Raw genomic sequence first — 14,961 nt, forward strand, 5'->3', positions numbered from 1 at the left:
GAGGTGCTGGTTCCTCTCCAGCTAGGGTACCGGGCGAGAGGTGGGGTCACCTGGACAGGTCGCCAGTCTGTCACAGGGCAACACAGAGACACACAACCATGCACACACACACTCACACCTAGGGGCAATTTAGAGAGACCAATTAACCTGACAGTCATGTTTTTGGACTGTGGGAGGAAACCGGAGTACCCGGAGAAAACCCACCATGCACAGGGAGAACATGCAAACTCCATGCAGAAAGACCGGGGCCGGGAATCGAACCCAGAACCTTCTTGCTGCAAGGCAACAGCTCTACCAACTGCGCCACTGTGCAGCCCAGTTAGCAAAGTCGCTAAATTAATAATTAGCTCTGCTATTAGCACATTAGCAGAAGTGTTAGTTCTTGTATTTAGCATCAGTACTTGTTGCTAGTCAACCACGAAACTCTAAAAAGGAAGAAGATTAGAGACATTTACCAGATTAAACTGGATTAAACTGGCCTGTCGGTTGGGATTATTCCAGGCGAACCAGGAGCCATGGTTTCTTCCACACTCAAACTGGGAATCTCCATCCTCAACGGAGGCAACAGTGATGTTCAGCAGGTAAATCCACCTGGAAATGTTTCCTAGAGCTCAATCAATAACCAATGTTTAGATATGTATTACATGAACGTCTCTGTGTGTGTGGCTGTGCAGAAAATGCTGGATTACCTGAAGGACAAAAAGGACGTGGGATTCTTCCTGAGCGTTCAGGCTCTGATGCAGACCTGCAGGTCTGTGTGGATTCTAATCTGTCAGAGTAATCAATAGATTAATTGATTACTGGAATAGTTCTAGTTCTATTTGTTCTTGGCAGCGTTTTGGACTTGAATGCGTTTGAGAGGCAGAACAAGGCGGAGGGACTTGGGATGGTTTCAGAGGAGGGAAGCAGTGAGTATCCTCTCTATTTCACCACAGAACTGATCCACACTGCAAAAACAACTAATCTTACCAAGTAAGTTTACCTAGTTTCTTGTGCAAATATCTCGGTGCACTTGTAAGAAGACAAAACTAACTTAGAGAAACTTTTCTGCAAGGTATAGAATTCAATAATTCCCTAATATTCATGAAAAAGTTCTACATTTTCCAATAAGTGAAATAATCTGCCAGTGGAACCAGAACCTTTTCATCAAAAACAAGGAATTATTGACTTTAAACAAACTCATACATCTTGTTTAAAAGTTACTTGTAAGTTAGTTTTCTCTTATTTTCAGTGTACAAAGATATTTACACTAGAAACTATGTAATAACAAACCTTGTAAAGATTTGTTGTTTTTGTAGTGCATCTTATTTTCGTTGCATTGTGAAGCTGATGGGACATTTTTGGACCCGGCTGTGGAATCTGTGTGCGTACATGTGCGTCTGTTTGTGGACGGCTGCTTCCTAAAGAGCTACACTGCAAAAACACAAAATATAACCAAATATTTTTGCTCTAGTTTCTGGTGCAAATACCACATTTTATTTGAACTACAACAAAACTGACTTACAAGTAACTTTTCAGCAGATATAGGAGCTTGTTTTCAGTCAGCAATTCCTCAATATTGATAAAAAGTTACAGATTATTTCAGACATTTTTCCTATAAGTGAAATAATCTGTAACGTTTTTATAAACATTGATGAATTATTTACTTAAAACAAGCTCCTACATCTGCTTAAAAGTTGTTAGTTTAAATCTGTTTCAAGGGAACCAAGATATTTCCACTGGAAGTTAAACCAAAAATACTTGGTAAGATTTAGTTTTTGCAGTGCACTGCTGACTTTAATGTTTATAAATGAAGTTTTTTTTATCATCCACTGCCAGTCCTGAGATTCCTGGACTCACTGCGTCTCTGTTTGTTTTTCTCTCCCTCCATTTTGTTCATTTTACGAACCTCTTACCTCTCATGTCTTCCTTCACGCCAATTCTCTGCGCTCAGATAAGAAGCTAGAACGTGGTAAATGAAACTCCGCTGTCGTGAATTTTCTCTCTCTCTCTCTCTCTCCTTCCTGTCCTTCCTGTCTTCTCTCTTTCTCTCTTTTTGGCTCCTAATCACACGACTAGTCTCTTTAATTGTTGTGAAATTAATATGCATTTCATTTCACACTCAAGGAATCAGTGAAATTAATCTTTTCCGTTTTCCTGCAGCGATTGCAAAGTTTAATCCTCGTCCTTGAGTGTTTTATCTCAGATCTACTGTAACTCCACACGGGAGGGAGTTCAGTCTTCCTCTCCTGTTTTTAAAACTGAAATGAATTGCACACTGTAAAAACACAAAACCTTACCAAGTATTTTCTGTCTAGTTTTTGGTAAAAAAAAAATAAAAAATCTTGGTTCACTTAAAATAAGACAAAACTAGCTTATAAGTAGCTTTTCTGCAAGATACAGCAGTTTGTTTTAAGTCAATAATTCCTTAATATTGAAGAACAACTTCTAGTTCCACCGTTACCTAGCAACCCCAGTCAGGCCCAGGCCGTAACCTAGCAACCCAGTTCTAGTTCCATTTGTGAAAAATGTCTTGTTATAACTGAAATAATCTACCAGTGGATCTGGAACTGAGTCAGTATTCAAAACGAGCTTCTGTTTCTTCATGAAAAGTTACTTCTAAGGTAGTTTTGTCTTATTTCGAGTGTAATAAGATATTTATCCTAGAAACTGGACGTAAATACTTGGTAAGATTTTTGTGTTTTTGCAGTGCAGATTTTTCAACACATCTGGCATTATGAAAGTTGGGCAAAAAACGTTATTTTTTCCACGTTGGCAAGTTTTATTTTTATTTTTTATTTGCTTTCCCCATGTCTAACAGGGAACTTTTATGAATGAGAAAAAATCTACAAAAACGTAGATTTAGCAAAAAGGAGAAAATATACATAAAGTTTTCAACTAACGGTATTTAAATATTTAAACCATCCTTCCACCTTTTGCTTTTGCTTTTGTTTTCTGTTTGTGCATTTCTGTACAGGACTCGGCTGTCTGTCGGCGAACCATCAGCTAAATCTGACAGTTTTTAGGTCAAAAAGATGTTTTTTTACGTGTTTATATCCAGAGTAAAGGAGTTTCCTTGCATTTGGGTCGTACAGTAGATCTGTCCTGCATGACGGCGTGCGGTTCTGTTCGTTCCCGTCTAAACGCTGTTGTCCTGTCGGGTTTTCGATGGTTGTTATGTCCTCATTTATCTGTTTTTTTATGTTCTCGTTGAGTGTTTTTTAAGTGATGCTTGTTCTGGTCTGAGTTCTGTTGCATCGTTTCCTGTTAAACGAGTTTAGAAAAAGGAAAAGAAAATGTCTGACAAACTAACCGGAACAGAGTTTCTTGGTGGAAATTTACTAGCACTTGCTAATCAGAACAGAATGTTATGATGTGATGTTTACTAGCATCCTTGGTAAAAGTGTGTAAAAAATATATTTTCACTACTTCATATTCAATCAGAGAGGAAAATAACCCACTTTAAAACCTTTTTTTTAAACTTCACATTGTCTACAACAGTTATAGTCGCTCCTTTTTCCAACAGGACATCGTTTCCGCTGTGATATTTTACATATCATGCATTTAAGTCCTGTACCAGTGATCCAACAGTGTACCAGTTGGATCACTGGTACACTGCAAAAACACAAAATATCTCCAAGAATTTTTCTTCTTGCTCTGCCTCAGATGAGAAAGTGATGGCAGACGATGAGTTTACGTGCGACCTCTTCCGCTTCCTGCAGCTCCTGTGCGAAGGCCACAATAACGGTAAATATGACTGACATCATCTTAGTTGCACTTAATAAAATCGTTGGTTAAATTCTTTACAAAAAAAAAATCCCATTTCTGGTTCTGTTAAGACTTCCAGAACTACCTGAGAACGCAGACGGGCAGCACGACGACCATCAACGTCATCATCTGCACCGTGGACTACCTGCTTCGACTGCAGGTCACGCTGCTTCGGCCGCGCGGCGCATCACTGCACTGCAAAAGCACAGATCCTACCGTGTGAATTTTGGTCTAGTTAATAGTGCAAACAATACTAGTTTGCTTGAAATAAAGCAAAACTACTTAGGCAAGACGTAAGAATCAATAATAATTCCTTAATATTAATAAAAAGTTCTAGTTCCACTGGTAGAATATTCCACTGCGTCGTTACCTAGCAACCCTGGCCAAGCCCAGCCCGTTACCTAGCAACCCCAGCCAAGCCCAGCCCGTTACCTAGCAACCCCAGCCAAGCCCAGCCCGTTACCTAGCAACCCAGTTCTAATTCCACTGGCTGATTATTTTCACTGATAACTTAAGAAAATGTCTTGCCAGTGGAACTAGTATTTATTTTTTTTTTGTATTTAAAAAAAAAAATCAAAATTAAGGAATAATTTATTTAAAACGTTTTCCCATTTCTGGCTGAAAAATTACTTGCTAGTATTATTTCAAGAATACTACAAATATTTTTAATAGAAACTAGACCAAAAATATATGGTAAGATTTTGTGTTTTTGCAGTGTGGATAAATAAAGATCTTATTTATGATATTTTTGTTTTGATTAAAGCAGCTTTGGTTTATTTTTGTAAGTTTAATATTATTAAAACCATTCTGAAAATATCACATAAGTAACTTTGTACAGTATAGATATTTATTAGTTATTTATTAGTAAAGTGTTGTTTACTACCTTTCTGTTGGATCACTCGTACACTGCAAAAACACAAAATATCACCAAGAATTTTTGTCTAGTTACTCATGGAAATATCTTAGTCCACATAAATTAAGACAAAACTGACTTAAAGTAACTTTCCAGATTTAGGATCTTGTTTTAAGTCAATAATTCCCGAGCATTTATATTTTTCATTTATAAATAAGACATTTTTCCCATGTTATCAGGAAATCTGCCAGAGGAACTCGGAACTATTTTACAAATATTAAAGAATATTTAATATTTATATCCACCTTATGTCCTCCTGACAAATTATTTGTAAGTTAATTTTGTTTTTAGTCAGGTGTGTTAAGATATTTATATCAGAAACTAGACAAAAATACTAGTAAGAGTTTGTGTTTTTGCAGTGTATCAGTGACCGAACTGAAAATAAATAACACTGTTTATGTATTTCATATAATTAAATATATATATAAACTACAGTTACTCATTTGATATTTTCAGAGTTGCTTTATTATTATTAATCAATGCAAAATATAATTACCAGGATCAAGTTTTAACTTTTTTATTTACTAGATTGTTGTGTAAGGTTTTGTGTTTTTGCATTATAAGGCAGGAATAACAATAATATGATAACTTTATAATATATATAAATGTCCAGGAGTCCATCAGCGATTTTTATTGGTATTACTCTGGGAAAGACATCATCGATGAGCCTGGAAAGAGGAATTTCTCCAAAGCCATGACTGTGGCCAAGCAAGTCTTCAACAGCCTGACTGAGTACATCCAGGTGAGGCGCTGCTGACAGTCGAGCCTCGTTTCATTCCTGCAGACAAACCTAAACGTGGATTAAATTAGCTCTGAATGTTGAAGACACTTTGTGTGTCGTTATTTACATCCGGAAATTTTGCGGATTTGTGCAAAACGGGAGGGAAAAAATCACGATTTTTTTTACTTTCCATCAAGAACGTCATTAACAAAATGAAACCTGGAGATGTAACGTGGCACTAATTCAGTGCCGTACGCCACAGTTGGACAACTCAAAACCATTCATGTCATTCTTTTTTTTTTTCTTGCTGTCTGCGTTGGCTATGATACATGCAGACTTGTTGCCATAGCAACTGACAACAACGGATTCGACACCAAAAAGCGCTCAAATATTTTAGACACAAACAGAAAATTCAGCTTGTTAGTTTTATGTTTATTAAAAAGTGATCGCTGGGCAGGTTAGCTACCGCCGCTATTAGCTAAGCTAACTCTGTGGTGGTTGATTAGCTCATTTAAACACTTAGTCTACTGATGATCTACTGATGATCTGTCAGAGTTGATGTGAGGGTCACCTTTTTTTTGTTATTTAACAGAAACACAGAATTCTGCAGCGCGTCCACATGTTAAAATTGTCAAAGTCAAGCTAGCATAGCCTCCCTCGCTATTGTTGTTTTAATGAAAACCTTTTGCTGACCTCGTTATCGAATTGTCGTGGTATTGACAATAGCAAAGCATTGCGTCCCTGCTTCTTTTATATGTCCTTGCTACATTGAAGATTTAGCATGTTTTGTTGACAACTTTACAGCTAAATCAAATGCTAATCATCGTTAGCGAGCAGCTTCTTGCCCTCCAGCAGGGAGATGTCAAAAGACAGCGTGTCTGTAGAATAATTTGGGTCTGGAAGGTGAAAAGATTTCATTTTAAAAACATGCAGTTTGATGTTTTGTGTGTTTCAGGGCCCCTGCACTGGTAACCAGCAGTCTCTGGCCCACAGCAGGTTGTGGGACGCTGTTGTGGGTTTCCTCCATGTTTTTGCTCATATGATGATGAAACTGGCGCAGGTGAGGAAAAATCAAATACTGACGTAACGGGTACCTAGTTACCTAGGGTGACATCCAGTGATAACACTCAGAAATGTTAATTTTTATTAGTGTTTTGCTGCTTTTATTGGCTGTTCTTAAGCAGTGTGTGAACTCTGTTCTTTACTGAGATGTAAAAAGGTTTAAATCTAATATAATATGTGTAATCCTGTTAGATGCACCCTGATCCTGGACAACGAAATGTCGTAAGATTTTATTCAAAGTTCTGTCACGCTTCTTCGAGGACAACGCATGCTTTACCGTCGTTTTCAGTTCAGCATTCAGTTCTGCATCATTGATTTATTCCTCTCGTTTTCTGGTAATGATCAGTTGCTTATTTCTTCCATCCTGCAGCCCTTTTTTCCACAAACAGCTTTGCAATATTTCATTTTTTTTGTCCTTCTTCCCACCATTTAATTTAATTGTAATATCTGTGATGCTAAACATGAATATTCTTTGTCTATAAATGCAAACCCAGGATCATTTTTGGAGTAGAACACACTCTGAGGTAGTGATTTAGATTTATCTTTATACAAATCTCTCAAAAGAGACACCCAGTGGTGGGCACACTTTCGCTAATCTGTTAAGAGAGGAGCTATTTTTTGTTTTGCTAACTTTTAAAATGTTTAAAAGTTATACTAACGGAATATTTGAAGGAGAAGCTGAACGTGTCTCATCATTTATGCTTGAGCTTTTGTAGCTATTTTGATTCAAATAAATAGATACTTAAGTGGGAGCTGCAACCAACTGCTAATATGCTAACACATTAAAGTGGAGCTAAGTTTTTGCTAACTTTAAAAATATTTAGCGCACTTAGCTTCCCCCGTATATCTATGTGGTGGCGGGGAAACTTCACCTAATATGCTGGTTGCAGAGCTAATTTTTTCATTTTTATTTTTTTGCTAACTTTGAAAATATTTAGCGCCAACATACGTGAATAAAATAAAAATAAAACTAGATATAAACACAAATACAGTACCTAACGGCGTTATAGAACATGTAACTCATTATAACGCCACAATTAAATTGGGTGTAGACTTTCCAGGGCAGATAAAATTTGATATGAAGTTAGCACTTTAGCATTACCTTCTGCTAAAGACTGTGTTGCCATAGCACTTTAGCATTAGCGGACGTTTCTAGTTAGCGGTGCCATCTTTTATCACTCTTTAGCACCACAAAAAATATTAATCTTGACATTACAAACACAAATAAGCTAATTTGATTGTTTTCAAAGCTAATGAATAAAAATAAAATGTACTTTTATGGCATAAAAAAGTGCTTGTGACTAGACTAAAACATCTAATTTACTTGTTCCAATCATTTCCTTGCCCTCAGATGTGAAACATAAATAATCACTTTGGCTCCTACAGACATTTGTGAAAGAATGGACGTGTGTGTTTCCAAGACATTACTCAAGTAAGAGTAAAAGCGTATTAGTATTTAGAATTAGCTTCCACTAAATACCGTGTTGGTGTAGCACTTTAGCATTAGCAGAGCTAATGTTTATGATTAGTGCTTTAGGGTTAGCGCAGCTAACATTTTAGCTGGCAGTGCCCACCATTGGAAGTACCCGTATCTGTCAGTTAAGCCATGAAGCGTAGCTGAATGTATAATTTGTGGCGTGTTTATCTTGCAGGATTCGAGTCAAATCGGCCTGTTGAAGGAGCTGTTGGACCTGCAGAAGGACATGGTGGTCATGCTGCTGTCTCTACTTGAAGGTTGGCTCTCTAGCTGCAGATTTTCTTTCTGTTTTGGCTGAAATGTCCTAATATGTTCCCACACTTTGCTGCTTTTAGGTAACATTGTGAACGGCACCATTGCAAGGCAAATGGTTGACATGTTGGTGGAATCCTCCAGCAACGTGGAGATGATCCTCAAGTTCTTCGACATGTTCCTCAAGCTCAAAGACATCGTGGCGTCCGACGCCTTCCGGGATTATGTGACGGATCCGCGCGGACTCATCTCCAAGAAGGATTTCTCCAAGGCCATGGACAGTCAGAAGCAGTACTCCCCATCAGAAATCCAGTTCCTGCTCTCCTGCTCTGAGGCCGACGAGAATGAAATGATCAACTTTGAGGAATTCGCAGATCGCTTCCAGGAACCGGCGAAAGACATCGGGTTTAACATCGCCGTCCTGCTGACCAACCTGTCTGAGCACGTGCCCCACGACACACGCCTCCAGAACTTCCTGGAGCAGGCGGAGAGCGTGCTCAACTACTTCCGGCCTTTCCTCGGCCGCATCGAGATCATGGGGGCCAGCCGGAAGATTGAGCGCATTTACTTTGAGATCAGCGAGGCCAACAGGAACCAGTGGGAAATGCCGCAGGTCAGGGAGTCGAAGCGGCAGTTCATCTTCGACGTCGTCAACGAGGGCTGCGAGAGCGAGAAGATGGAGATGTTCGTCAACTTCTGCGAGGACACCATCTTTGAGATGAACATCGCGGCGTCCATCTCTGAGCCCGAGGGAGACGGCGAGGAAGAGAAAGACGATGAGGAGGAGGGCGGCGGAGAGGAGGCGGAGTCTGGAGAGGGCGAGGAAGGCAACGGCGAGGCCGCCGTTCCGGAGTCGGCATCGGCCTTTGCCGAATTCATGAAGAGCGTCATGAACTTCTTCGGCATGTTCACCTTCCGTAACCTGCGGCGCAAGTACCGCAAACTCCGGAGGATGACGGTGAAGGAGATGGTGATCGGACTGGTGACGTTCGTCTACACGGTTCTGATGGGAATCCTCATCTTCGTCTACAACGTGTGCAAGGGCTTCTTCACGCTCATCTGGAAGGTTCTGTTCGGCGGCGGCCTGGTGGAGGGAGCCAAGAAGATGACGGTCACAGAGATCTTAGCCAGCATGCCGGATCCGACCCAGGACGAGGTGCATGGAGACCTGCCACCCGAACCCGGAGCTAGAGAGGTCCAGGAAGTGGATGGAGGGTCGGACCACTTGGACACGGCTGGAGGAGAGGAAGAAGAGGAGGATGGCGAGGAAGGGGAAGGTGGGCGTCTGCCTGGGTTCGACAAACCGGGAGGTCTCGGAGATTTTGGAGAAACGACAACAGAGGAGCCTCCAACTCCAGAGGGAACGCCGCTGCTGAAGAGGAAGCTGGTGAGTTGTTCTGGTTTTATCATTATAGGTCAGTTTTACTTCTTTATGACTTTCTGGTCTAATTCAGTTAGTTTTAATTAGCTTTTTACAGTGTGTTTGCTAGTTTTTATTGGTTAAATAAATATTGCTTAGTTTTAGTTTTTATTATTTATAGTAATAGTTTCAGTTTTTTCATACTTTGATGACTTTTGAGATGCAGATCAAAGTATTGTACTGTGATTATGAACACATTCATTGGGTAATAAGTGATTCTTGTATTTTTACACAAAAATCATCAACGCCTAGATACTCCAAAAACAAGAACGTAAAGTCTCAAGATTTTATTTTGGCTTATAAAACATTTCATCGCTATTTCAACAATTTATTTTTTTTAAAAAAAGCACAAATGAGAAATAAGACAAAGCAAATCTACATCTAACTTTTCAGCAAGATATTCGAGCTTGTTCCAAGTTATCAATACCATTTCATAGTATTGATAAAAAGTTCTAGTTTCGTCAGCAGATTGTTTTCACGAATAACATGGGAAAATGTCCTGCCAAAAATAATCTGCTAATGGAATCACTTTTTCATAAATATTAAGGGATTATTATTAAAACAAACTCTTCTAAGTGTCTTCTAAGTGAAATAATCTAATCTACAAGTGGAACTAGAACTGGGTTGCTAGGTAACGGGCTGGGCTTGGCTGGGGTTGCTAGGTAACGGGCTGGGCTTGRMTGGGGTTGCTAGGTAACGGGCTGGGCTTGGCTGGGGTTGCTAGGTAACGGCGCAGTGGAACATTCTACCAGTGGAACTTTTGTATCAATATTTAGGAATTATTTACTTAAAACAAACTCATATATTATATTGCTGAAAATTTACTTATAATTTATTTTTGTTTTATTTCACGTCAACTCAGATGTTTTCACTAGAAACTAGACCAAAAATACTTTGTAAGATTTTGTGTTTCTGCAGTGTGGAATACAATTCATAGTAACATAAATAACTTTTAATTTCTCATCTCATTAAAAAAAACAACATTTAAAGAACTGGCTCTTGGAAAGCCATACATGTCAATATGGAGTATATGTAAGAAAATATAGATTTTAATGTGCTTTTATGTATTTCTTATTAGTGATGTTTGCATTTTTTATTCTTGTATTTATTATTATTTATTATTGTGGTAAACAATCAACCTGCCAGTGGGACTAAAGATGGAAAAGAACCACATGGCTATTTACATACAAACGTTCATTAGTACATACTGTCCCAATTTTAAAAATAAACTTGAACATGAATTTGGTTTGGATTTATTTTGTAAAAATGTTTTTGCTATTGAGACAAAAGCTGGAGCAGAAATCTTCTGTTACTGTAACTCAAACAGCTGACCGCAGTGGGAGGACAAGGAGAGGAGGAGAAAGTCGAAGCAGAAGAAGAGGTTCCCCAGGAGACGGAGAAGGCCGAGTGAGTTTCAAACCTGCTGAGGGTCGAAGGATAAAGATAAATATTTAATCTAAAGTCTAAAAGCCAGGATCGTCTTTGATTTGTTTGCAGATTTTCTTAAAGGTGACCTATTATGCTTCCTTGAACAGGTTAGGTACAGTTATGGCCTATCACTTTAAACTTAATAAGCTGCTGCTTGTTAAGCCAACTCAACTCAATGTTTTCCCTCGCATGTGAGAATGGCTGCAAACAGTTGCGCAGTTATACAGCCGTACATCTTTGAAAAGCATTGGTGGAGCTTACTTCACAACTAACAAGACTATAGTAAGTGATTTCTGGATGGTAAGTCAACAACAAAACACTTGTTCTTACCAGCAGCCATTGTACAGCGCATACAGCGGTAAAACGAGCTGGAACTCTGCACAGGTTGCTAGGCGACGAGGGGAGTTCCGTTGGGGTTGCTAGGTAACGGCGCAGTTCCTGTGGAAAGCGACTTAACAATTGGGAGATTTTTGAAACGGCTCATTTTTCAGATGATAGAAAATATTAACTTACAGCCCAGAAACAGCCGGGTGTGTTTTTTTTTTTGTTGTTGTTTTTAAAGAAGCATTTAAAACCCAAACGGAAGTATAAAAACGTGCAAAAAGTGATTTATGCGTAAAAGGTCCCCTTTAATGTTTACGTGTCTGGTTGCTGTTATCAGATGTCAAGCCGGTCTGTTTTTTTTTTTCCCCAGCATTGAGAATGGAGAGAAGTCGGAGAAACCGGAGCCAGAACCCGAGGTGAAGGAAGAAGAACCAGAGGAGGTCGAGGAGAAAACGGTGAAAACAAAAACCAAGAAGGACAAGAAACCCGCCGAGGGCGGCTTTGAGTTGTGGAACGAGCTGGAGGTGCAGAGGATTAAATTCATGGTGAGACGCTCTCCGTCTTCACAGCACCGAATCCGAGATACAAGCCTTAAATCCAACGCAGATAAACCCAGAAGGTCTGATTTTATTTCATTAAACGCTCTGATTTCTGTGTTTCCTCCCAGAACTACCTCTCTCGTAACTTCTACAACCTGCGGTTTTTGGCTCTGTTCATCGCATTCGCTCTGAACTTCATCCTGCTCTTCTACAAGGTCAGTAAATGTAGATTTATATAGTTTTATTTATAAAATATGTTCCTCCCATAGATATACGTTGCTGGGTTTGGCATCACCTATTAGCCTTGGTAGCTAGTGACGCTTTTTTTTATTTTTATTTACGTGTTTCTATTATGTTTCTTTTCGAAATGTGAAATTATGTAATTATATAGTCGATGGAAACACTTTTTCAGATTCTTTGTGTGTTTGTTTCATTTTCCCATCTGACTCGATGCTTAGCAAAGGTCACGACCTCCAGTCGCGTATCGATGGTCCCCCCAAAAGGCCTGGGGTCTCACTCCCTGTTGGACCTTTGCAGGTGTCCGACTCTCCGCCGGGTGAGGAGGAGTTTGAGGGCTCTGGTCTGTTTGAGGGCTCCGGCCTGTTCGAAGGCTCCGGCGCCGAGGAAGACGGGTCCGGATTGGAGGAAGGTGGGGAAGATGATGACGAAGAGGGCCCGTTGTACTACTTCCTGGAAGAGAGCACCGGCTACATGGAGCCGGCGCTGTCTTTCCTCGCCATCGTCCACACCATCATCTCCTTCCTCTGCATCATCGGCTACAACTGCCTGAAGGTTTGGGCCGTTCCTCCTCCTCCTCCGCTGCACCGAGACGTTTGGTTTCAGCCTCATCGTGTCTTCTGGTCCCTGCAGGTTCCTCTGGTCATCTTTAAGAGAGAGAAGGAGCTGGCCAGGAAGCTGGAGTTTGATGGACTTTATGTCACTGAGCAGCCGGAGGACGACGACATCAAGGGCCAGTGGGACAGACTGGTCCTCAACACGCCGTAAGAAATGCCCAAAAATATCCCTGTATGCTTTATTTAGCTGCAGTTAAGGAGAATAAGATTTATTAAAGTGTTTTTTACTCTTCTATCTGAATGCAGAACCTTCCCAAATAACTACTGGGACAAGTTTGTGAAGAGAAAGGTGAGTTTAAGATGCCAACAGCCATCACCGTCTACAATGACTCTTTGAAGAATTTTAATTAAAATTAGTTACACCAACATTTAATTTCCCGTTGGCATCAGTGAAGTGTTACTGAATTTAATTCACCCAAACGTTTCCGCGTGACGTCCAGGTTCTGGATAAATACGGCGACATCTACGGCAGAGAGAGAATCGCCGAGCTGCTGGGCATGGACCTGGCGTCGCTGGACGTCAGCGCCATGACACACGAGAAGAAACCGGAACCGGACACCTCCATGTTCAGCTGGTACGCACAGCTAGTCCAGACGTCTGGGTTTCCATTTTGGTTTCTTCTGCTTCTGAAATCAACCCAGTGCTTAAAGAAACACCCTCTGGCTATGAGTTCATGTTTTATTTTTGGTGTCAAAAATCTCTCAATAGTCACGCTGCGCCACTACCTAGCAACCCCAACCCCTTGTTACCTAGCAACCCCAACCCCTTGTTACCTAGCAACCCCAACGGAACACCCCTTGTTACCTAGCAACCCCAACGGAACACCCCTTGTTACCTAGCAACCCCAACGGAACACCCCTTGTTACCTAGCAACCCCAACGGAACGCCCCCTGTTACCTAGCAACCCCAACGGAACGCCCCCTGTTACCTAGCAACCCCAAAGGAACACCCCCTGTTACCTAGCAACCCCAAAGGAACGCCCCCTGTTACCTAGAAACCCCAATTGAACGCCCCGTTACCTAGCAACCCCAACGGAACGCACCTTGTTACCTAGCAACCCCAACGGAACGCCCACTGTTAACTAGCAACCCCAACGGAACGCCCCCTGTTACCTAGCAACCCCAACGGAACGCAACTCTTTCTACACTCTAAAACACCACACGTATTCTTAGTTAAATTAAGTTTGTACGCTGTTCTGAAACTAAACTGCTGAATCAACTCGAGCAATGCTAGTAACATACTAGCATGTTTAGCCTGAAAAGGTACAGGACTGCTGTGTGTAACTTTTGCTGCTGTGGTGGATGGTTGCCGGACGCTTCCAGAGCGTTAGCCGACGTACCAGCTGCTGGTCATGACTGTAAACGTTGATATGGGGGCGTGGCCTGCAGCAGCTTATTGGGATTTAAAGTGACAAGACGCCCTAAAACAGCTCCGTACAGGTTCAACTAAGCACCGAAATCCCATTATCAAAGAATGATTTTGTGAGAAAAATGAATACGTTTTGTATAGGCCATAGATCTATCCTGACCTGTTCAAAGAAGCCTAATAATTAACCTCTAAATCAGAACGGACTAAGAGCTACTCGTCTCTCCTCTCTCTGCAGGATAACATCTATTGACATCAAATATCAGATCTGGAAGTTCGGGGTCGTCTTCACTGACAATGTGAGTAAAACTAGCCGCCTGGACGTCAGAATATCAGGTCTGATGTTGCTAATCCTCCTTCGTTCACCTGTCAGACATTCCTGTACCTGGTCTGGTACATGCTGATGTCCATGCTTGGACACTACAACAACTTCTTCTTCGCTTGCCATCTCCTGGACATCGCCATGGGCGTCAAAACGCTGCGGACCATTCTGTCCTCCGTCACCCACAACGGCAAACAGGTGGCGCGCCCGTTAACGGTGCATTGTGGGGGTTTAGGGGTGAACTGGTGTCTGACCCGAGTGTCATCTGCAGCTGGTGATGACGGTCGGCCTGCTGGCTGTGGTGGTGTACCTCTACACCGTGGTGGCCTTCAACTTCTTCCGCAAGTTCTACAACAAGAGCGAGGACGAGGACGAGCCGGACATGAAGTGCGACGACATGATGACTGTGAGTGGAGATCAGCTCTGGAAAACAGCAACACTTAAAGACCTTACCAGTCGGTCCAGTGCAAACCTTTTCTCCTGGGACCCCCAGTGGTTCCCAAACCTTTTCTCCTGGGACCCCCAGTGGTTCCCAAA

At 41.2% G+C, this 14,961-nt stretch overlaps 1 protein-coding gene across 1 annotated transcript in view; it reads left to right on the forward strand.

The window, feature by feature from the left end:
• ryr1b (ryanodine receptor 1b (skeletal)) overlaps positions 1–14,961 on the forward strand; it is a 127,785-nt gene that overhangs the window by 106,700 nt on the left and 6,124 nt on the right. The window contains exons 81-102 of the mRNA XM_017308129.1: positions 502–581; positions 675–751; positions 835–908; positions 1,934–1,951; positions 3,646–3,726; positions 3,819–3,907; positions 5,274–5,402; positions 6,337–6,441; positions 6,636–6,665; positions 6,938–6,967; positions 8,096–8,177; positions 8,256–9,559; positions 10,920–10,999; positions 11,715–11,889; positions 12,012–12,098; positions 12,421–12,675; positions 12,754–12,884; positions 12,984–13,026; positions 13,178–13,311; positions 14,341–14,401; positions 14,476–14,622; positions 14,696–14,952. Coding sequence (XP_017163618.1) covers positions 502–581; positions 675–751; positions 835–908; positions 1,934–1,951; positions 3,646–3,726; positions 3,819–3,907; positions 5,274–5,402; positions 6,337–6,441; positions 6,636–6,665; positions 6,938–6,967; positions 8,096–8,177; positions 8,256–9,559; positions 10,920–10,999; positions 11,715–11,889; positions 12,012–12,098; positions 12,421–12,675; positions 12,754–12,884; positions 12,984–13,026; positions 13,178–13,311; positions 14,341–14,401; positions 14,476–14,622; positions 14,696–14,952 — 3,469 coding nt within the window. The remainder of the gene's footprint in view (positions 1–501; positions 582–674; positions 752–834; positions 909–1,933; positions 1,952–3,645; positions 3,727–3,818; positions 3,908–5,273; positions 5,403–6,336; positions 6,442–6,635; positions 6,666–6,937; positions 6,968–8,095; positions 8,178–8,255; positions 9,560–10,919; positions 11,000–11,714; positions 11,890–12,011; positions 12,099–12,420; positions 12,676–12,753; positions 12,885–12,983; positions 13,027–13,177; positions 13,312–14,340; positions 14,402–14,475; positions 14,623–14,695; positions 14,953–14,961) is intronic.

This window comes from Poecilia reticulata, linkage group LG13 (assembly GCF_000633615.1).
Source record: "Poecilia reticulata strain Guanapo linkage group LG13, Guppy_female_1.0+MT, whole genome shotgun sequence".
NCBI lineage: Eukaryota > Metazoa > Chordata > Actinopteri > Cyprinodontiformes > Poeciliidae > Poecilia > Poecilia reticulata.